Consider the following 22,122-nt stretch of genomic DNA (forward strand, 5'->3'; position numbering starts at 1 on the left):
CACTAGGCCTCCTGATCCTGTGAACACACCTGAACTACAAACTGGTTTGCAGTAGACGGGGTTCCCAAACTGTGCATGGAACATTAGTGGCGTTCATATGCCTATAGTTTGCTTGCCACAAAGGACAAGTGAGTGTGTGAACTCCAAACTTTTCTACTGTTCTGAAACCTTGGTGGACCACAGAGGCATATTAAAGTATATTGATGTCAGGTGCATGGAAAAGGTTCATAATGCAGAGAGCTGAGTGGACCAGACTTACAGTTTACAACCCACCCGGTCATTAGTGCGGCCAACACTGCTTATAGGATCCTGGCCTGCTGCACAACATTGTGAGTGTAAAGGCCAAAGGGGATCAGGACTCTTGGTTTGCAAACTCTGTGCAGGCAGCCAGACGCTACACATGTGCATAGTAGTTGAGTCCAGACAGGCAAGGGAAATTAGAGATGCCATATGTGCACAGATCCTGGAAGTAAAGGTACACAGAAGACATCTACCTTGTGCTTCCACCTTTGCAGCCTTTCTGTGACACTCCTTTAACAGTATAGGAGGGCACATGTCAATATACATGTGGGGTAAAAGTGCCTCTAAAGGATCTTGGTATCAGGTTATTTGCACATTCATTAGGTGGTGCATGTCACATTGTACAACTGAATACAACCCATCAGAACTGGGTATCTGGAATGTGTTTACATACTGGGGTGGGGTTTCTGATGTGAAAGGATGTGAGCATGATATGGTACATGGATTGCATTCCTCATTCAGTGTAGTCTTGCTTCTCTTTGCTGGGACCTCTCCTCCAAGGAGATAGGTTACATCTCCACAACTCTGATGAATGTCAACATGTCTTGGGACTGTTTCATTGCATGGCTCCTCATTTTAAGGTATGTCTGCACATCACAGCTATTTCGGGATACCAGAGGTATCCTGAAATAGCTACCCTGTGTCTACACAGCGTAAGTAGACCTGTGTAGACCTACGTAACCAACCGGTTAAGTAGTAGTTCTGCAGAAAAGGACCTGGGGGTTACAGTGGATGAGAAGCTAGATATGAGTCAACAGTGTGCCCTTGTAGCCAAGAAGGCTAATGGCATATTAGGTTGCATTAAGAGGAGCATTGCCAGCAGATCCAGAGATGTCATCATTCCCCTTTATTCGGCTTTGGTGAGGCCGCATCTGGAGTATTGTGTCCAGTTCTGGGCCCCCCACTACAAAAAGGATGTGGACGCATTGGAGAGGGTCCAGCGGAGGGCAACCAAAATGATTAGGGGGCTGGAACATATGACTTATGAGGAGAGGCTGAGGGACTTGGGTCTGTTTAGTCTGCAGAAGCGAAGAGTGAGGGGGGATTTGATAGCAGCCTTCAACTTCCTGAAGGGAGGTTCCAAAGAGAATGGAGAGAGGCTGTTCTCAGTAGTGACAGATGGCAGAACAAGGAGCATTGGTCTCAAGTTGTGGTGGGAGAGGTCCAGGTTGGATATCAGGAAAAACTATTTCACTAGGAGGGTGGTGAAGCACTGGAATGGGTTACCTAGGGAAGTAGTGGAGTCTCCATCCCTAGAGGTGTTTAAGTCTCGGCTTGACAAAGCCCTGGCCGGGTTGATTTAGTTGGGATTGGTCCTGCCTAGAGCAGGGGGCTGGACTTGATGACCTTCTGAGGTCTCTTCCAGTTCTATGATTCTATGATACACAAGTGGCCCATTATTTTGAAATATCTTTTGAAATAACAGGCATGCTATTTCACCATCCTGGTAAACCTCATTGCATGAGGGATAAGGGATAGCTAGAAATAGAGCGAGTTATTTTGAAAGTTGGCGCTGTGTAGATGGGCCAAATTTCAAAATAAGCTATTTTGAAATAAAATCGAAATGATACACAATTTGCATAGTACAAATTGCATATCTTATTTCAAGTTTAGGGTGCAGTGTAGACGCACCCTTACATGGCTTTCCCCAAATTTCCAACACGGTGGGAGCCCCACTTCACTGAATTCCAACCATGGGTTAACAGTTTCTGTAACAAGTATCAGAGGGGTAGCTGTGTTAGTCTGAATCTGCAAAAGCAGCAAGGAATCCTGTGACACCTTATAGACTAACTGAAGTGTTGGAGCATAAGCTTTCATGGGCAAAGACCCACTTCGTCAGATGCATGCAGTTTCGCCACTTTTGCAGTTTCTGTAACAGTTGCTGCTGGGCAGGGTTGCTGTCTTTTTGTGACCTACTCGTGGTGGATTATTTTAGTCAAAAATCAGAGCTCCACTGAAGCTTAACAGCTTTTCTTGTTCACCAACTTCTTGGGTATAAAAATATTACCTTGTTCCTGTATTCAGTAACGCAGCTCACAGACGAATGCGAGTGTCTTTCGTCAGTTTCTGTGGAAGGTGTTTAAAAATATATTGATCAGTTCATGACAACAAATTCAGCTATTTTGTGTCTTTATTCCTCTTCTGTGCTTAAGTACCTCTCACAAAATGAAGGGTGTGTGGAAATCACTGGCTAGGGTATGGGGAGTGTTTGCTGTGCAGAGAAATGCAGCTACTATGTTGCTCCTGTTTTGATTCTGTATTGTCCCCAGAGCCTACTGCATTTCAGACATTTTAGACCCCTTATAACAGGGGGAATGTGTTTAATACGCAGATGGGCAAGAGGGGTATTGGTGGTACAATTCACAGGCAGCCCACGGTGTGATTGCTAGTATGCTCTGATTTTTTGTTTTCATTATATTCGATAAGGCATTAAGACAGACAACTATTTGCCCTTTGCTGACTACTGGGGGGACATCCATCTAAATAAGAGCAAATGAATTCCATCTTAGGAAACATACCCAGAACTGTCTCCATCTCAGAAGTGTACCACTAAGTTTTGTGATATTTCTGAACATTAGGGGAGATTTTAGAAAATTTCCCCAAAAACTAAGAGTGATCCTGTCTACACAGTAGGGCTAAAGTTGAAATAAGCTACACAACTTAAGCTACGCAGTTGACATAGCTCAAGTTGAAATAGCTTAATTCAGTTTTTGGCACTGTCTACGCAGCAGGAAGTCAAAGGAAGAGTGCTTTTCCTTTGACTTTCCTTTCTCCTCATGAAATGAGGGTTACAGGAGATGGAGTTATTCCAGTTATTACAAAATAACGCTGCTGTATAAACGTACCCTTACATACTAATAAAAATATATAAATAGTGTCACGAGCTTTCCTGGATACAGCCCACTTCTTCACATGGGTGAAGCAAAAAGAAAAAAAACTAATTGAAAGCAGAAAAAGAAAGCGGGGGGGAGGGGAACCCTGTCAATTATAGAGCCTGTGCTAAATGATGTTAATTGAGTGGGCTGTAAGTGACCCATGCTTACACTCAACACCCAAATGACATCAAAAGCTAACGTCCCATCCAGTTCATGTGTCTGTTCAGTCTTTGGGTGAAGGTGTCAAATTTGCATGTGAAGGCCAGTTCCCCAGTCTTTCTCTGTAATTGGTTCCTGAAATTTCTTTGTAGAAGAATGGCTACTTTTGAACCCATTAATGAGTGCCTAGACAGGTTAGAATGTTCCCCTCCAGTTTTCTCTGTATTACCATTACTAGTATCTGATTTGTGTCCATTAATCCTTTGTCACAGAGACTGTCCAGTTTAGCCGGTAGACATGGCACAGGAGCACTGCTGGCACTTGATGGTATATATCACATTACAGGATGTGCAGTTGTATGAACCTTTGATATGTGGTTAGGTCCTGTGATGGTGTCACTTGTATAGATGTGTGGACAGAGTTGGCAACGGAGTTCATTGCAGGGGTAGGTTCCTAGATGAGTATGTTTGAGTTGTGTTGCAAGATGGCTAAAAAGAATTGGCTTAAGGTTAGGGGGTTGTCTGTAGGTGAGGACTGGCCTGTCTCCCAAGACCTGTGAGAGTGAGGGGGTGTTTTCCAGAATAAGTTGTAGATTGTCAATGATGCACTGTAGGTGGTGATTAGTGGTATTCTGTTATTTTGTTTGTTGGGCCTATCTTGAAGAAGCAGATGCCTGGGTACTTGTTTGGCTCTATCAATTTGTTTTTTCACTTCCTCGGGTGAGTATTTAAGTTTTAAGAATGCAGTCATCCAAATATCATTTTCTGTACCATTAAATGACATGGGGTAAAAAAAGCTGAGTCTTGTTCCACATCCAACAACACAGCTTCACTTCACCCGTCACAGGAGAAAAAAGATGCACACAGCGAAATACATTTTACTGGGATGATGAAGTCGATAGGCAGATATGTTACAAGTCCAACATGAACAAGTACAAGAATTGAAATTTGCCATTCAGTGTTCACAGGCATAGGACTGCATAGTGCCATGCAAACGCACAGTACTGCAGATATCCCTATGGTAACAAAATATTTCTCAAGGCACATAGAAAGCTACAACAATTTCCCAAATACAGTTTTCTGTGAAATATTGCAGAAGCCAAGAAATAAAGCAACAAAACAGTTTTGGAAGTGGAAAAATGTCAGCTAAGACTTGCTCCCAAAGTTGAATCTCCTTGAATCTCAGTTGGGAGATGGGGGAAACAGTGACTCAGGATTACCATACATCCATGTTTTGCTGGACGTTACCTCTTTTTTGAGCTCCCTTTCTCTGTCCAGGCAGATTTTTCAAATAACAGGAAATGTCCTGTGTTTTTGCAGAGCATATAAGCTGTAGCTCCGAGAGAGCCCTAATTGGTTCACTTTCCTTATTTTGCCCTCCCCGGCATCCAGAGCGGATTGGTCCATTCCCATGTAAGCCACAGTGACTGGGTCCTGCCCAGCCAGGCTCTGGCTCCCAGCCCTGGGGTCCTGAATGGAGGTCTTGACCGAAGTCTTTCATTGCGTCCTGGACTTGCACCAACCAGTCTGTCACCATGTCAGAGAGAAACACTTTCCCCCACCTCCAGCGAGCGCACTTCTTGGGGAACCTGAAATAGGGGAACCCTACATGGAGGTCTGCCTGCAAAGTACTTGCAGGCTGGTCATTGGATTTCCCAGCACTCCTGCAGGCTTAGTGGTGTTGTCCTGCTCAGACAAGGTGTCAGGGAGGTGTTTGGATGCAGAACTGAGCTCAGTAGCACTCTGGGTTGCAGATGGAGCAGTACAAGTAGCTGGTGGAAGAAGCTATTAGCAGCAGGTAGATACTGTGCTCTGTCAGCCTCTTAAGGCCTGTGGTGCTCTCGGCTCTCTCTGAGGTTCTGGTGCTATCCTCTTGGTGGGATGGATTTAATCTCAGGAGCCAGTGGTCCTGCCTATGATGTGAGAGAGAGCATTCTAATTTGAGCCTGGGGAAAGACTAAGGCATTCCTCCCAGGTACCATAGCTTTAGAAGAGTGCAGTCCTTAAACTTTTAAACATCCAAGGAATGCAACCATGTCCATGGTATGCACCCTGGTTCCCAGAGGCAACAATGTGTGAGAGTCTAACATTTTAAAGTGTTCACTATGTCATTAGTGGGTGGGGAGTTGTAATTGTCTTCCTGAGATTGCAGTGTGAATGGAGGGGGTAGACAGATACCAGTTAGCACACAAAGTGGGCCAGGCTGTGTACTGTCACGGATACTTACCAACACTATTCAGGGGAGCTAGCATGTCATTGAGCCACCCTGAGATACATGCCTCAAGGGCTTGGGATGGGACGAGAGGGGGTAATGGACTGGACACATATAGAGTCACCAATGCCTCCTTAGACTGGCAACCCTTAGACTGCCTCCGGCTTACTTCAGTTTACTTAATTTGACTTGCACCCATCTCACTTTTCTTCCACTGAACTTGAGTGCACGGTGGTATCATTCCCATGGCGAGGGACCAGAGGAGAGCAGTAGCTAATGGGAGAGAAAGTTGCTGATGGGAAGGTACCTCACCCTACTTAAACTCACCTTGTCCAACTACTTTGTATATAACTTTGTCCTGCATTTTGCTTCAACTACCCCAGACTAACACGGCTACATTTCTATCACTTTGTATATAACGTATACCATCCCCAACTTCACCACATGTCAGGCATGGGGTGGAAACAAGATGGAGGGAGTTTTGAGCAGTTGAAGGGTGTGAGTCTCATTTAAGGCCATTAGCTTTACGTTGCCTTCTATCACCTCAGAATCTGGCCCTCTGTTGCCCTTCTGCTGTACTAAATGAATACTCTCTTATAGTCAGAAAAATGATTGGTCTAGTGCTACTCCTGGGCATGGGAATAAGTTTCCTGTGATGGAAATGGATTAGATACAGTCTAGATTATTCTCCTCTTCATGCAGTGTGAGTGAAAGTTGTATTCCCTTGTCTTCTTCACCTCCCTCTTACGTTGTTGCTGCGGAGTCTCTCAGAGGCCATCCTTGCTTCCAAACATTGACCTTCTGGATGGAGCAAAGTCTCAGTCCACCATCATAAAAGGTCTTTTTGCAATATTGACTCCCCACCGAGATGCTATATAGGGACTGTCTTTTGATGTAGGCCTGGTTATTAACCAGTGAGTACTGAAGATTGCCTCTCCTTTGTGATCTTTGCCAAAGGGGAAGGATGCCCCAGTGCAATAATCTGCCAGTCAACGGGGGCCATTCATGACTTAAACGTCAGGCATTTTAGAATTTAGAATGATCATTACCAAGCAAAGCTTGTGCTGCAATCATCTTGGCATTCTATTCTCCTTGGGAAAGCAGGGAGAAGTCGTTCTTTATCACTGAAAAGATTTATGCTTCTCTGATCCAAGGAATTTGAGAGACCTCACACCGTATTTATTTCTGGTTGGGAAGTATCCATCACAAACAACAAATTGGACCTAATGTTGGCCAAACCCCTGGAGGCCTAAAGAGCTATGCAGTATATTCAAAGGGGACAAATTAAACGGTAATTAGAAATGAAAGCTGTGTTATGGTTTTGTAACCCAGGATGACAGCTTCATTCTCCTGTGATGTTCTGCTCATAAGAACTCTGACCTTCCACCAGTTTGCCAGTTCTTTTGCAAACCCACCACATGTGTGTTTGATTAAATGTCCCCTTGGAAAGTAGTTCCACATGCGTTATCCCTCAGTATGAACTAGTGAAAAGGAGACCAATCATGCAGAACTTACTTGGGGTCAGATTCTGGCGTTGTTATTCACATCAAGTAACACTTTGCTCCATGACTCATCCCACTGAAATTAATGTGGTAGAGTGAAACTCTGTCTAATGGTGACAGAATCTTACCCAGTATACGGGATGCAGGATCCTTGCCCTTTTAGGTTAACTCCATTTCAATGTTGTTGGGTGCTCAAAGCACACTGGGATTTTTTTTCCTCTCTCAAGCTGACTTTACCTTGAGTGCTGGGCATTGAAAGGTAGGAAGGGGCAATGTGGAAAGTGATCAGGAATAATCAGCATGGATTCACAAAGGGCAAGTCATGCCTGACCAATCTGATTAGCTTCTATGATGAGGTAACTGGCTCTGTAGATATGGGAAAGTCTGTGGATGTGATATACCTTGACTTTAGCAAGGCTTTTGATACGGTCTCCCACAATATTCTTGCCAGCAAGTTAAGGGAATGGGGATTGGATAAATGGATGGTAAGATGGATAGAAAGATGGCTAGAAGGCTGGGCCCAGTGGGTAGTGATCAATGACTCGGTCAGGATGGCGGTCGGTTTCCAGCGGAGTGCCCCAAGGTTCAGTTCTAGGACTGGTTTTGTTCAATATCTTTATTAATGACCTGGATGAAAGGATGGATTGCACCCTCAGCAAGTTTGCAGATGACACTAAGCAAGGGGGAGAGGTAGATATGCTCGAGGGCAGAGATAGGGTCCAGAGTGACTTAGACAAATTGGAGAATTGGGCCATAAGAAATCTGATGAGGTTCAACAAGGACAAGTGTAGAGTCCTGCACTTGGGATGGAAGAATCCCAAGCATTGTTACAGGCTGGGGAGCATCCAGCTAAGTAGTAGTTCTGCAGAAAAGGACCTGGAGGTTACAGTGGATGAGAAGGTGGATATGAGTCAACAGTGGGCCCTTGTAGCCAAGAAGGCTAATGGCATATTAGGTTGCATTAAGAGGAGCATTGCCAGCAGATCCAGAGATGTCATCATTCCCCTTTATTCGGCTCTGGTGAGGCCACATCTGGAGTACTGTGTCCAGTTCTGGGCCCCCCACTACAAAAAGGATGTGGACGCATTGGAGAGGGTGCAGCGGAGGGCAACCAAAATGATTAGGAGGCTGGAGCATATGACCTACAAGGAGAGGCTGAGGGAATTGGGTCTGTTTAGTCTGCAGAAGTGAAGAGTGAGGGGGGACTTGATAGCAGCCTTCAACTTCCTGAAGGGAGGTTCCAAAGAGGATGGAGAAAGGCTGTTCTCAGTAGTGACAGATGGCAGAACAAGGAACAGTGGTCTCAAGTTGTGGTGGGAGAGGTCTAGGTTGGATATTAGGAAAAACTATTTCACTAGGAGAGTGGTGAAGCACTGGAACGGGTTACCTAGGGAAGTAGTGGTGTCTCCAGCCGTAGAGATTTTTAAGTCTCGGCTTGACAAAGCCCTGGATGAGTTGATTTAGTTGGGATTGGTCCTGCCTAGAGCTGGGGGCTGGACTTGACGACCTTCTGAGGTCTCTTCCAGCTCTATGGTTCTATGATTCTATGAATGCATTGTTGTGAGGTTTTCATTGCCATAAATGTGAGGATCATCCAAACATGTCCATAAACAACTTTCTGATAGCTTCTCAGCGTGAAGGACACTATACACTGATCAAATGCATCTCCAACAGTTGGTGTCATTTGGAACCTGAACACAGGAGAACAACAGTCATGAGCAGACCCAGTGAAATGAAAGAAGAGGTGCAATGAATATAAAACACTCTAGAGTAAATAACTGTCGAAAACACTCGATTTACAAACCCTTTTTGTTTTCTGTTATAAGGGAATATGTCCAGACCAGGTTAATTATGCATTTAGTTTAAAGAAAACTTTGTGTGTGTGTTTGGGCGGGGGCTTCCTCTGCACACTCCATATGAAAAAGCTCCCATATATAACCCCAGAAACATCCTCCCACATGAAGCAAACTTCTGTTCTTGGTCACTTGCCAACTTAGATGCCAAAGTATCTTTCAACACTCCATGTTAAAGGCCTATTTCAAAGCGACACATTTGACATAAGTGGGTGGGGATTTAGTTAAGGCAGAGTAGAATAGTGCCACAGGGAGCAATGAACTGAAGCTAAAGACATTTGTCCTAGAAAAAAATTCTAACCATACATTTAGGCAGGGAATAATTTTCCTAAGGGGGTGTCAGGCGGCCACCCCAAGTGCCCCCCTCTTTGTAAGACCCTAGCCCCTGTATTTCTCTAGCCCTTCTCAGGACTCTGCCCCCTCACATTGGCATAGTCCTGGCCAGGCTGGAGTGGGGAGAGGGATTCCTCCCATAAGGGAAATGCTGGGCACAGTGTCCTGTGACACTCAGCCCTTAGGTCCCCTGTCTATCACCACAAACCACAATTGGAATCCGTGGGAGGAAAAGGAGAGGGAAAGGGAGACTTCAGGACCCTCCCACTCTCCGAGTCTCAGCCCAGGACCCTGAAGACAGAGGGACCTTTCGTCCCTGTCTTGGCTGACAGGGCTGTTGCCCGCAACTTGTCATCCCACGGGCTTTAACTCCGTTTGTCTCTCTCAGGGCTCTTCTGGCGTCCCCTCAGCATCTCTCCAAATTACAAGATTTAGCTCAATGAGAAAACAGAAAATTGGGCCATCTGCATTTGTTGTTAGTCTCTAAGGTGCTGCAGGACCATTTATTAAGTTATTTCAGTTAGGGTACGTCTAGACAACAGGACTGGACACATGGACTGCTATCCCGAAATAGCTATCCTGTGTCTTTTAAACACGTCCATTGTTTCAAAATATTTTTTGAAATAATGGGCACTCTATTTTGGCATCGTCGTAACTCTCATTCTGTGAGTGCTAAAGGATGTGTCAAAATAGCACATTATTTCAAAATTTGGCACTGTGTAGATGCGCCAGATTTCAAAATCAGCTATTTTGAAATACAATCGAAATAAGATATGCAATTTGCGTTGCACAAATTGCATATCTTATTTCAAGTTTAAGGTGCTGTGTAGCTGTACCCTTAGGGTATGTCTAGACTACAGGCTTTTATCGACAGAGGTTTTGTTGACAGATACTGCCAACAAAGCTTCTGTCAACAAAAAGCGTCTAGACTACATCTAGTTCTGTTGACAAAGCAAGCCACTTTGTTGACATGACAGTGTAGACGCAAAGGACAGTGTAGATGCAATAACTCCTTCTGTTGACAGAACTCTGTCGACAAAAGGTGTTATTCCTCATAGAATGAGGTTTACAGCCATCGACAAAACTCAGCAGTTATGTCGACAGAACTCAGCGGCAGTGTAGACACAGGTATAGTTTTGTTGGCAAAAGTCCAGTTTTGTCGACAAAACCCTGAAGTCTAGGCATACCCTTACAGACTAACACAGCTACACCTCTGAGACTTTCTCACAATGGTAAGCACTAATTAAAACAGGGCTACTCATGTATATGCCATTGTTCACCAACATGATATGGTCTATTTGGCCAGTCCTTTAAAGATTAAGGGGAAAAGGACATTCTGTTCTAATGTAGTAATTATAGAAAGGTGAAATATAAAGCTTTAAAGGCTCCATTCATTTCTACCCAATACAAGTCAGTCTGTGTGCCCTAGAATGGTATCTGGAACTGCAGTTTCTCTGTAAATAGTTTTCTTATTAAAATACAATATTACTTTTAGAAACCCTGAATGTGGTACATGAAACAAGTATCACCTTTGAAAGAAAGAATGGTGTAAAATCACCAAGATAGAGCACAGTGTTTGTTTTGATTTAGGGTATGTCTACACAGCAAAGTTATTTCGAAATAACTTTCCTAGCATCTACACAGCCATTCCCTTAGTTTGAAATTAATTCGAAATAGTGGAGGGCTTATTTCAAAATTGGTAAACCTAATTCCATGAGGAATAGTGCCAATTTTGAAATTGCTATTTTGAAATAAGCACTGTGTAGACGCTTATTGCGAAATAGGGGGCCTCCAGCCCTTCCCAGGGTGCCCTGCTGGCTGCCCTGTCCACAAGGTAACTTCTGACCTGATGCCCTGCCGGAACTGGTTCCAACCAGCCTTAAATGCGATTCAATGTCCATTCAGTATGGATGTGCTATTTCGAAATAGAAAAATGCTATTTCTAAATGCATTTTGTGTGTAGACACATTATTCTGAAATAAGCTATTTCAAATTAACTATTTCAAAATTAGATATCTAATTAGTTATCTAATTTCGAAATAGTTAATTTGAAATACTTATTTCGAAATAACGCTGTAGTGTAGACATACCCTTAGACTGTATTTGCACATAAGATGGCAGCTGCCACTATATCAAAGATGGGGTATTCATGTTCATTTAAAAGTGCAGTACCCAAAGTCAGAATAGATTGAATTTATGCATGCCAGCACAGGCTCACATAAATTTTGGATGGGTGTTCAAACTTGGTGGTTGATCTGACCTTCATAACATTTTAAAGTTCACCTATCAGTACTGCTTTGTAGCATTTGGAACTCTTTTATTGTCTCCTATCTGCATCCCTCAGCATTTTTAAACAGCAAACTAAACACCTACTCACCTCTTTGCCACTTAGCTCAAGTCAGAAATGTGGGTTGGGAAATGTCATATATTGTAAGATGTAGAGAAATGACAGAAAAAAATGCTTTAGACCTAGAAATGATTCTATTTATTTGTTCATTCTAAGCTGTAAAGAAAGTGTTTAGACTAGCAGCAGAGTTAGGGCCAGATGAAAATTTAATGTTTGCCTTGAGGCACTGCATACTGTGTGATATACGGGTGACCATGGGGTTATGTTTAAAAACAATGAGCAGTTCTGTTGCCCTCTAGAGACTAATAATTTTATTAGGTCATGAGCTTTTGTGGATAAAACCCATTTCATCACATGAATTGGAGTGGGAATTACAGAATTTGGGGCATATATAACAGCAAAAGAAGTTACATGTCAATTGCAGGACCAGTGTTAATGAAGCTAATTAAGTCAGTCTAGGTGTGTCTCATTTTTAGAATGTGATGTAAATGCAAATATCAAAAGGTAGAGGAGTTGCCTTTGCAGTGCTTTAACCAGTTGAGATCTTTATTCAGGGCTAAGTTGATAATACTGAACTTGTAAACGAACTCCAGCTCAAATGTCTCCCTCTGTAATCGGGTAATATACACGTGTCTGCTAAAGGTTCTATTAAGGCCATTTCTAAATCAAGTTTGTAATAAAAAATAGCAGATGTGCTTTTAGTTGATTGGGTTCAACTACTAAGTATGGTTTTGCCATCTTGCCTGAATATCTGCACCCTTTCTGCAGCACCATTGTATTGCCTATCGTAGAGGAGCATGACCAGGTCTCACCTTTCATTGAGAGCCTTACCACTGGCACCAATGCCCAACCCTAGCAGGAAATGTCAGTGGACAAACCCATATATGACTTCCTGTAAGCCACTAGTGAGGATGTGTTCCCAATATAAGTCTCTTATAGCATTGGCTAAGCACATTAACTCAAACGTGTGAGCTTATGCTTTTATCGCCAAAGATCCTTGGTTCAGTCCATGGTGTGTTGAGTAAGATGGAAGCTGTCGAAATGCATCTGTGAACCATGCTGTTCTAGAGGCAATGGGAGCACTATTCCCTCTAAGATGAGCACATGGGCAGCAGTTCAGGAGAGATTCAAGTGCCACCCAGCTGACTTGCAGCAATTGCAAAGATAGGCAGGTGAATTGTTTTGTGAGGGGAGGGAAAAACCAGCTTCATAGATGGATACTGGAGTTCTTGATGAATTCTTAGGACTCTGACTCAATTTTCTTGAGTAATGACATCAGTGTTGAGCCCTAATAAATAAAGATCTCTACATCTAATTAATATTTCAGGGGGAATTTAGGTGGTGAGACAGTGTCAGGCCAGAAAGCTATAGGAAAACGATAGAAAGGAAATATATTAGGCCTAGATAAATAGACCCCTTGTTCCCAGGATAAACTAACAATGGCTAATATAGAACCAGCAGGAACCTGCTAGAATCAATCAAGCCAATTAAAATACCTGGAGTGAATAAGGAGGTTTCCAAAGTCAAGTGTGTCAGACTAACCAAAACACTTGGGGGCCAATTCTAAACCAGTTGGGACTGGTTTAAAAAAGGCTTCCCTTCTGTTAGATCAGTGTGCGAGCAAGGAGCTGAGGAGAAAAGGTGCTGCAGAGAGTCTGGGAGAAGAAAGTGCAAGCAGGTGCCAGGAGGAAGAGCCTGCAGTAAGGAAGGTGCTGGGGGAAGGCCATGGAGAAGTGACACGGGGATTCATAACTGTCGCAGCTGATACTAAAGACATTACAGGCAGCTGCTATCACAGGGTTCCTGGGCTGGAACCCAGTGGGAGAGAGCAGGCTCAGGTCTCTCCCCACCCCCTACACCCCATTTCAGCAGCAGAAAAGGACTCATTTTGGTAAAGAGGTCTATCCTGCCCTGTACCACTTGGAGGGGAACAGAGACTATAGAGTTTGGTCTCCCTTCTCTTTCCCATGCTGGTCAATGATGAGAGTGGCTCAAACAAACAACAAGTTGTTGCCCTAGAAAAAGTATCTAAACTGAGGGCTGCTGTGAAAATCCGAGGAAAGCAATCTGCCTGAAAGTGCGTGACCCACAAAATCAAGGAGCTTTGTCACAGTGGGTAGAATCCTATTGCATGGCTAACAAGTTAATTCCTGCTGATTGTAGTGGATTGAGGTGAGGCCCAAGAAGGAAATTAATAGTAAGGCATCTCATTAGTACGACAAGAACCCTGCGTAAAGCCTTAAGACATGCTCATTCTTGTCCTCTCATTCTTCTACCTCCATGCCAGTATCTGACAATGACTTACAGCAGAAGCTTGGGTGATCTGGAGCCAAACCACCACCAACTGGGACTTTGTAAAATCTCAAAACAAATTCAAAGGGTCAGAAAAAAACTTCTCAATAATAGAAATGCTAAAAAGAAATACTAAATACAGAGCCAGCAGAATCATGCAAGAGAAACAAAAGCCAATGTGAGCATGCAGGACTTGACTCCTTTCTAACGTGCTCGTCTAATGGAAAGTGAGACATTCTAGGCCCTGGAACAGAATGGGTAAAATTCATCCTCGGTGTAGCTCCAATGACAAATTGTATCCATTCTGAATTATCCTTAGCATCAGGGGAATATGATGTGATATAGTCATTTTAAATAGAGCAGGCAGGCCAGAAAATGGAATTTCCATACCACAGGAAGTTCTGCCATGATGAAATTTCCTTTTAGGCTGAATCGGAACAAAAAGTCAACATTTCAAATTTTACACGGAATAAAACAGGAAACATCTAAATGACCATATGAAAACTTTTGTTTAGATAATATCAAAACATTATAATGTTAAATACGTTGTGTAATCTAGAACATTGATATTTAAAGGGTATAAGATTACAAAATTAAAAGATGAAACAAAACTGGAAACTTGGAACACAGCAAAATGCTCCAGGTTGATTCAAATAATTTTGAAATGTTTTGTCAAAAAAAGAATCAAAATAATTACTCAAAATCAGCAGTTTCATGCAAAATGCTTCTATTTTTGACAAAACAGCATTTCTGACAGTGAACTGTTTGAAAACGTTTCAACCAGCTCTGATCCCAGCAGTCAACAATAACTGAATGTTATGTTTGGACTCCTGGTGGTAGTTGTGTCAGAAAACTCAATGATAAGCCAACAAAACTGCAGGATAATTTTAAAAATTCTCATTTGTTTTAGTTGCACAATAATTGATTTTGACAATGGGCTATGTGCCCTTATTCATTCACTCTGAGAGTTCCAGGGTTTGATCCTGTTATATGCTGGGCACTGTTGGCTCACAGTGAAGAAAATGAGAATTGAGGATGCTGAGTACCTCAGGAAAAGACTCGCCACTTTGTAAGATCAGGCCTAAGCAGAACAAAAAGCCTGACTACTGAGGATATACTAGACCCAGGGTTCCATTGAAATAAAGATGTCTAGCATGGCCATGGAATTACCCACTAAAGGAAAGAGAGGAGGGTGACTTAGTGGGGAAGATTATAATTGAATGTTTGCTGTACAGGCATCATGAAATCATATAACCAAATAATTGAGCTCACAGATAATGGGCTAGGTCCCAAGCTGTTGTAAACTTGAATAAAGGGAAAGCCCCGTCCAATGTAGAAGCTACACTTTTAGGACTAGGAAGATCTCAGTTCAAATTTTTGCTCTGCCACAGACTTCAGGTATAACCTTGGGCCTCAGGTGCTCATCTATTGCCTCAATTTGCCCCATTCTCCATCTGTAAAATGGGATAATAGTACTTCTCAATCTCAGAGTGCCATTACAAGGTGTTCATGTAACCACCACTAGGTGGATTTGAACCTGGGACTTCTGAAGCAGAGTATAGGAGCCTCTACCTTCTGAGCTAAAAGCCAGCTGGCTCCTAGCCCATGCTGTAGAGGTCTCTTGGTCTTAACTGTTGCTGTGCTCTAGGTACCACTTGCGTTGCTCAGTAACCACACTAGGGCTATGTCTACATTGGCAGGTTGTTGCGCAAGAGAGCGTCCACACCGGCCAGAAGTGCAGTGCAAGAATGCTGAGCTCTTGCGCAAGAAAGCGTGCACACTGGTGGGATGCTGTTACGCAATAACTTAGCTCCGGAACCACTTTGGCTATGTCAAGAGGTCACCAGCGGCATTCTGTGGGCGCGTCCCGGACCCCTGCTGGGTAACGCACTGAAAGGGACCCCTGGATGGCCGTTTCCCTGCGGCTGGTGCTGAGGCACCTCATTGAGGCATCCAGAGCCTCAGCCATGCCTTCCACCTCAGTCCCTGAGCAAGTGCCCCTGGGCACCATCGCTGCCTTGCTCAGAGACATGGAGCCGGAGGAAGACCCCACCCAGCAATGTCCCATCACGGCCATAATTGAGGCTGTGGAGGTCCTTCTGCAGGGACCCACACTGCTCCAGCAGGAACTGAAGACCGGGTAACACAGTGGTCGGCAAGCCGCGGCTCGCGAGCCACATGCGGCTCTTTACACACTTTAATGCGGCTCTTCTGTGTGCCGGGCGCCCGCTCCCCTCCCTCCTCTCGGGCGGCCGCCCCAAAAGTCAGGACTCTGCAGCTAGCCTCTGTCAGTGCGCGCCCTGTGTGCAGCCCCGGCGGCCGGCTCCACACAGCTCCAGTCGGGTCATGTGGTATAGGGGGGGCGTGACTTTCTGTGTAGCGCCGCGGCGGCGAGGCAGCATCCTCTCTCTGTCTGCCGCCCTCAGAAGAAGACTGTGCCTCCCAAATCAGCAGCGTGTCATCCGGTAGGTGTAGCAATGGCCTGGCCTGCCTGCCTCTGGGGACTCAATTTCTGTGACAGAAAAAGGAAGGGTTGGGGGGGAATGGAGGGGGGGAGGGAATGAATATGAACTATATGCCTCTGGAACTTGGAAATGAGAGATGTGGGCAGGGCCAGGGAGAGACAAATGAAAGGGGTGACTGATGGCCATCATGGGGGGGGGGGATGATTATGAATTATGTACTCATATGAGAGATGTGAACTGTGAACAGGGCAAAAAGAAAGGGGTGACTGATGGCCATCATGGGAGGGGGGGGTGGTGATTATGAATTAAGTGTGCCTAACTATGGAAATGAGAGATGTGAACAGGGCAGGGTAAAAAGAAAGGCGTGATGGCCATCATGGGGGGGGGGGGGAAATGTGACATGAGGGGGTGAAATGTGACACGAGGGGCAGAAATGTGACATGAGGGGAGAAATGTGACATGGAGGGGCAGAAATGTGACATGAGGGGAGAAATGTGACATTGTGGGATTGACATAAAAAGGGTTGATGTGAAAAGGGGGGTGTGGACATAAAATTGCGGAATATCGTAATCTAGGAGCCAGCAAAATAAGTTAGTGGCCAGGTTCTGAGGTCAATATATAACAGTACCAGTGAGGACTATTTGAGTGTGTTTTCACATACTTTTATATGTACTTTTTTAGTTGTATCTTGATTTTTATTTCATTTTATGTTGTCATTTTTTACTTTTATTCAACTTGACTGCAGAGCCAGTGCAATGTGTGCATGCCTGTTTTATTACTTTTACTTCTTGCCTACTGTTTGGGTGTATCCATCAAGGTGGAGAACCCTGCTTAAAATATCCATGATGAGCCCCACTAATTTTATAATACTATTTACACACACATAAGATGCCATATATGCGTCATCCACAGAAATACCAGTGCGTCATCCACAGATCCCCCATAACAGTGCGTCTTCCACAGATAAATAACAGTGCGTCATCCACAGATAAATAACAGTGTGTCATCCAATATTACTTCTTTTATGTGATTAAGGATGCCGGTTTGGTGTTGGTGGCTTTATTTTAAAATGAAACATTTTTATAGGTGCCCTGTTTGACATGGCTACAAAGAAAAAACAACGAAAAACGGAAGACGAAAACCGTGAATTTAAAGTGGAATGGACCGAGACTTTCGCGTTTCAGAACGTAAATGGCTTTCCGACCTGTCTTATTTGTAAAGAAAAATTGGCGCATAACAAAAAATCTAATTTGGAGAGACACTTTACAACAAAACACTTGTCCTTTAGTAATAAATATCCTGTTGGTGATGCAAGGAAGAAAGCAGTTGAGGAACTTCTGAAGAGTCAAGAAAAATCAAGCTCTGCGTTTAATCAGTGGGTGCAGTCTTCCAACTATGTTAATTTTGCAAGTTTTGCGGTTAGTCAAGAGATTGCTAAGAGAGGCAAACCATATACAGATGGCAAATACATAAAACGTTGTTTTATAAGTGCATCAGAAGAGTTATTCAGGGATTTTAAGAACAAAGAAGAAATTCTAAAAAAAATTAAAGAGTTGCCATTGTCTGCTAAAACAGTGAAGGATAGAACAGCCAAAATGTCTTCCAATATAACCAACCAACAAGTTGATGATCTTAAAGTGGTTTCAGCTTTATCAATAGCAGTTGACGAGTCTTGTGACTTAAATGATACAGCTCAAGTTTCACTTTTTGTAAGTTTTATGTCAGCTACAGGTCCTAAAGAAGAACTTTTAGGATTATTGCCACTGAAAGGTCAAACACGTGGAGAGGATATAGCAAATGCTGTAATTGGTTGCATTGAAAAATATCATATTCCACTTGATAAAATCGTCTCAATTGCAACAGACGGGGCAAAAAGTATGACCGGCGTAAGAAATGGATTTGTTGCTATTATGAAAGAAAAAATTAGTCACGAGATACTTACATACCATTGCATCATACATCAAGAAGCACTTTGTGCGCAGACATTTCCAGAAGAAATGTGCAAAGTTATGGAATTGGTGATTAAGATGATCAACTCCATTGTAGCTAAAGCTCTTCATCATCGCCAATTTAAAGAATTTTTAGTTGAAATGGAGAGTGAGTACGCAGATCTTCTGCTGCATAACAAGGTACGTTGGTTATCAAGAGGAAACATTTTGAAACGTTTTGCTTCCTTAATATCAGAAATCAAAGCATTTTTCCTCGAGAAGGGTGTTCACCATCCAGAATTAACAAACGATCAATGGATCCAAAAACTGTATTTCATGGTGGATGTTACTTCCCATCTAAATCAGCTTAATCATAAACTACAGGGGAAAGGAAACACAATTTTTTCGATGTTAGAAGAACTTATTTCGTTTGAAAACAAATTATCTGTTTTTGCTCAAGATTTTGACAGAGAAACTTTGATTCACTTTCCAAGCCTGTTGAAACATCGCCAAGAAAATAATTCTGATATTGACATTACCTATTTTAAAACAGCACTTTTAAATATGAGGGAAGCTTTTCTCAAGAGGTTTCAGGAATTCAGAAACAGCAAAGCGACATTGGCCTTTGTTAAAAAACCTCTGGATGCCACTGTAACGGAATTAAATTTTTCTCCCTTTAATATCGACATTGGCAACTTTGAAATGCAATTGCTGGATTTAAAAAACAAAGAACTGTGGAGCTCGAAATTTGAACGTCTTTGTGCTGATTTAGAAAGATTGGAGAAAAACAAATGTGAACTTAGTTCACAGCACAAGTGGTCTGCTTTGAAAGACCTGGAGAAGGAAGATATGTTGATTTTTAACACCTGGAATAGTATTCCTGACTCATATAATCAACTAAAAAAGCTAGCGTTTGCTGTTCTTTCCTTGTTCGGGTCTACATATTTATGCGAACAATCATTTTCAAGCATGAACCTTATCAAGAGTAAATTGAGAAATCGTCTCATCGATGAGAACCTGGAATCGTGCCTAAAATTAAAAACAACAACATACAAACCTGACTTACTCAAACTATCCAAGGAAATGCAAGGCGAATGTTCACATTAGTGGTTGTGACTTTGTCAGTCATTGTCAGGATGTAATTTTCTCTACATTTGTAAGGCAAATTTTACGGAATTTAACGTTATCGATAAATAATATCGTTCTAAAGTTTTTGTTTTATTAGTTGTGTTATTTGTATCCTCCCGACCTATGTGGATACTTGCATGCAGAATATTCTCAATAAAAACTTATTGAAACTAAAAACAGTGTACCATCCTATGTATTTTCGGGTTTAAAAATGTGGCTCTCAAAATAAATTTCAATCGTGGTTTTGGCGAGATTTGGCTCAGTTGAAAAAAAAGGTTGCCCACCACTGGGGTAACACATGCTTGATCAGATGCATTCAACAGCTGCACTCGGGGACCTGCACCCCACCACTGACAGGCGCCTGTGGAGCCACTACACCAGTGGGGACTGGTGGGAATGCCTGGTGCTGGGACAATGGGGCAACCAGCAATGGGTGCAGAACTTTAGGATGCACAGGGGAACATTTCACAAACTCTGCACGGAGCTCACCCTTGCGCTCTGGATGCAGGACACCTGCCTGTGCCCCACCATCCCCATGGAGAAGAGGGTTACGATTGCCCTGTGGAAACTATCCACCTAAGACAGCTACTGCTCCGTGGTGAACCAGTTTGGGGTGGGCAGGTCCACCGTCGGTGTGGTCATCCGGCAGGTAAGGCCCTCCGTGGACTACGGGCTCATCCTGGGGGAGGGAAGGGGCCAGACCGGGTTGTGGGGGGAGGCTGTAGGGGCAGGGGAAAGCCCAGCACCCAGGGGGTCATGCTGTCCCTCCTGCACACAGCCCCACTGGTGGGGGGGAACCCCTGGAGGGTAGAGGGCCTTGGCCTGCGTGGAGGGAGGGGCCATCAAAGGGAGGGTGAGCACGCCCCAGGGGCCCATGTACGCACTCTGTCTCATTCCATCCATCCCCTGTGCTCCCATGTGCCCCTCTGCAAGTCGCCCACGCCATCAATCAGCATAATCCCATTGATTTCAATGAACTTATCTTTCTAAGATACATCTATGGCTTTCATTCTTGAAGTGTCTGAGTGTAACCCACATACCTATGCTAAGTCTACACTGGCGGGTTCTTGCGCAATGTGCAAGAGCTATGCTGTTTTCTATCAGGTGTAAGCTGTCTTGCACAGGCGCTCTTGCGCAAGAGGGCAGTGTGGACGTGCGGCAACGGCCTCTTACGCAAGAACTGGCCTCCGGGGAAAAAAAAACACAGGTGGCCTCTGCGATGCTCCGTACACGCAATCACCACTCGCTGGTTCCCCGTAGCTGGCCTCCTCTTAAAGGCACAGACACCCAGAGGAGCTGCGTGCTACGTGCAGCCCTTGGAGCTGCCAGAGGGAAAGCCATAGACTTATCTTAGAAGGATAAGTGGAACTCCTTGCAACCTGTGGAACTCCTTGCCAGAGGAGGCTGTGAAGGCTAGGACTATAATAGAGTTTAAAGAGAAGCTGGATAAATTCATGGAGGTTAGGTCCATAAAAGGCTATTAGCCAGGGGATAAAATGGTGTCCTTGGCCTCTGTCTGTCAGAGGCTGGAGAGGGATGGCAGGAGACAAATCACTTGATCATTGTCTTCGGTCCATCCTCTCTGGGGCACCTGGTGCTGGCCACTGTTGGCAGACAGGATACTGGCCAAATGGACCTTTGGTCTGACCCAGTACGGCCGTTCTTATGTTCTTATGTTCTTATGGATAAGTTCATTGAAATCAGTGGGGTTATGCTGATTTATACCATCTGAGGAGCTGGCCTAATAGGGCTAAAAAAAATTCTTTTTGCCTTTGGGCCCAATCTGCAAAGTTATATTGGAACATAGCTTGATCAGCACTAAACAGGTTGCAGGATTAGGCCTTTAATTTCCATTGCACTTAGTTATTTTACATTTGATTAAAAAAAAGTAAAGTTAAAAAAAATCTGAAAAAAATTAAACACCAGTGCAGTCTGAATGGCTGACAGTGAAAACCTGGAAGTCTAAAACAGTACGTTTTCACTTTGAAGTGTCTTGCTCCTGCTTTTTATGTTGTATTGTAATTGTAAAGTAAAACTTCTGAATTCGGCATGCACAACAAATACAATGCAGGAAACAACTTGATTATCCCACTGGAAGAGGTAGTTAAGTCTAATGACAAAAGCTAATCATATAGCTCTAAAAGAGAAGATTTCCTGAGATATCCTGTAGTATGTAGGAGCTGCTAAGGCTTGAGTCCACTTCAAAGGAAGAAGATGAAGGTAAGCAAATAGCAGAGATCTGCCATCATCATTTTCCTAAAAATGGGCATGTAAACTACTTTGCTTTGATAGTCTCCTTAGCAGGGACCAAACATCATTCCAGAGTCTTTTGAACTATCTGGTAGGTCTACAATGTGTGGGGATAGCCACCAGGATATCCCACCCAGCTACTTTCAGCTACCCAAGACAGGGATGTCATATGCAGGGGAGCCAACAGCGTCTGCTGTCGCCTGGGCAACCTGGGAGGGGGTGGCTCCGTGCTCCGAGAAGAGGCGGGGCTTTGGGAAGGCTGGGGGCAGCCAGACCTCAGAGCTGCTCGGAGCATGTGGCGTGGTGCTCTGGCGGTGATTTAAAGGGCTGGGGTTTGAATTACTGGGCCCCACACAATTGCCCTTTTGTCCCATCCCCGCCATGGACGGGTCTGGAGCACACCTCCAGCACTGATGCACAGTAGCAGTTTCTAGCTACCCATCTCCGGAGTTCTTTATTGCTTGTACTATGGTACCAG

At 43.9% G+C, this 22,122-nt stretch overlaps 1 protein-coding gene across 1 annotated transcript; it reads left to right on the forward strand.

The window, feature by feature from the left end:
* The first annotated feature begins 17,438 nt into the window (after positions 1-17,438).
* On the forward strand, positions 17,439-19,373 carry LOC149524481 (general transcription factor II-I repeat domain-containing protein 2A-like). The gene has a single exon (XM_089777657.1). It carries the CDS (start codon positions 17,439-17,441, stop codon positions 19,371-19,373), a length of 1,935 nt encoding a protein of 644 aa, XP_089633783.1.
* Positions 19,374-22,122: the final 2,749 nt, after the last annotated feature.

This window comes from Pelodiscus sinensis, chromosome 4, assembly GCF_052426305.1.
Source record: "Pelodiscus sinensis isolate ZL-2025 chromosome 4, ASM5242630v1, whole genome shotgun sequence".
NCBI classification, from domain to species: Eukaryota; Metazoa; Chordata; order Testudines; family Trionychidae; genus Pelodiscus; species Pelodiscus sinensis.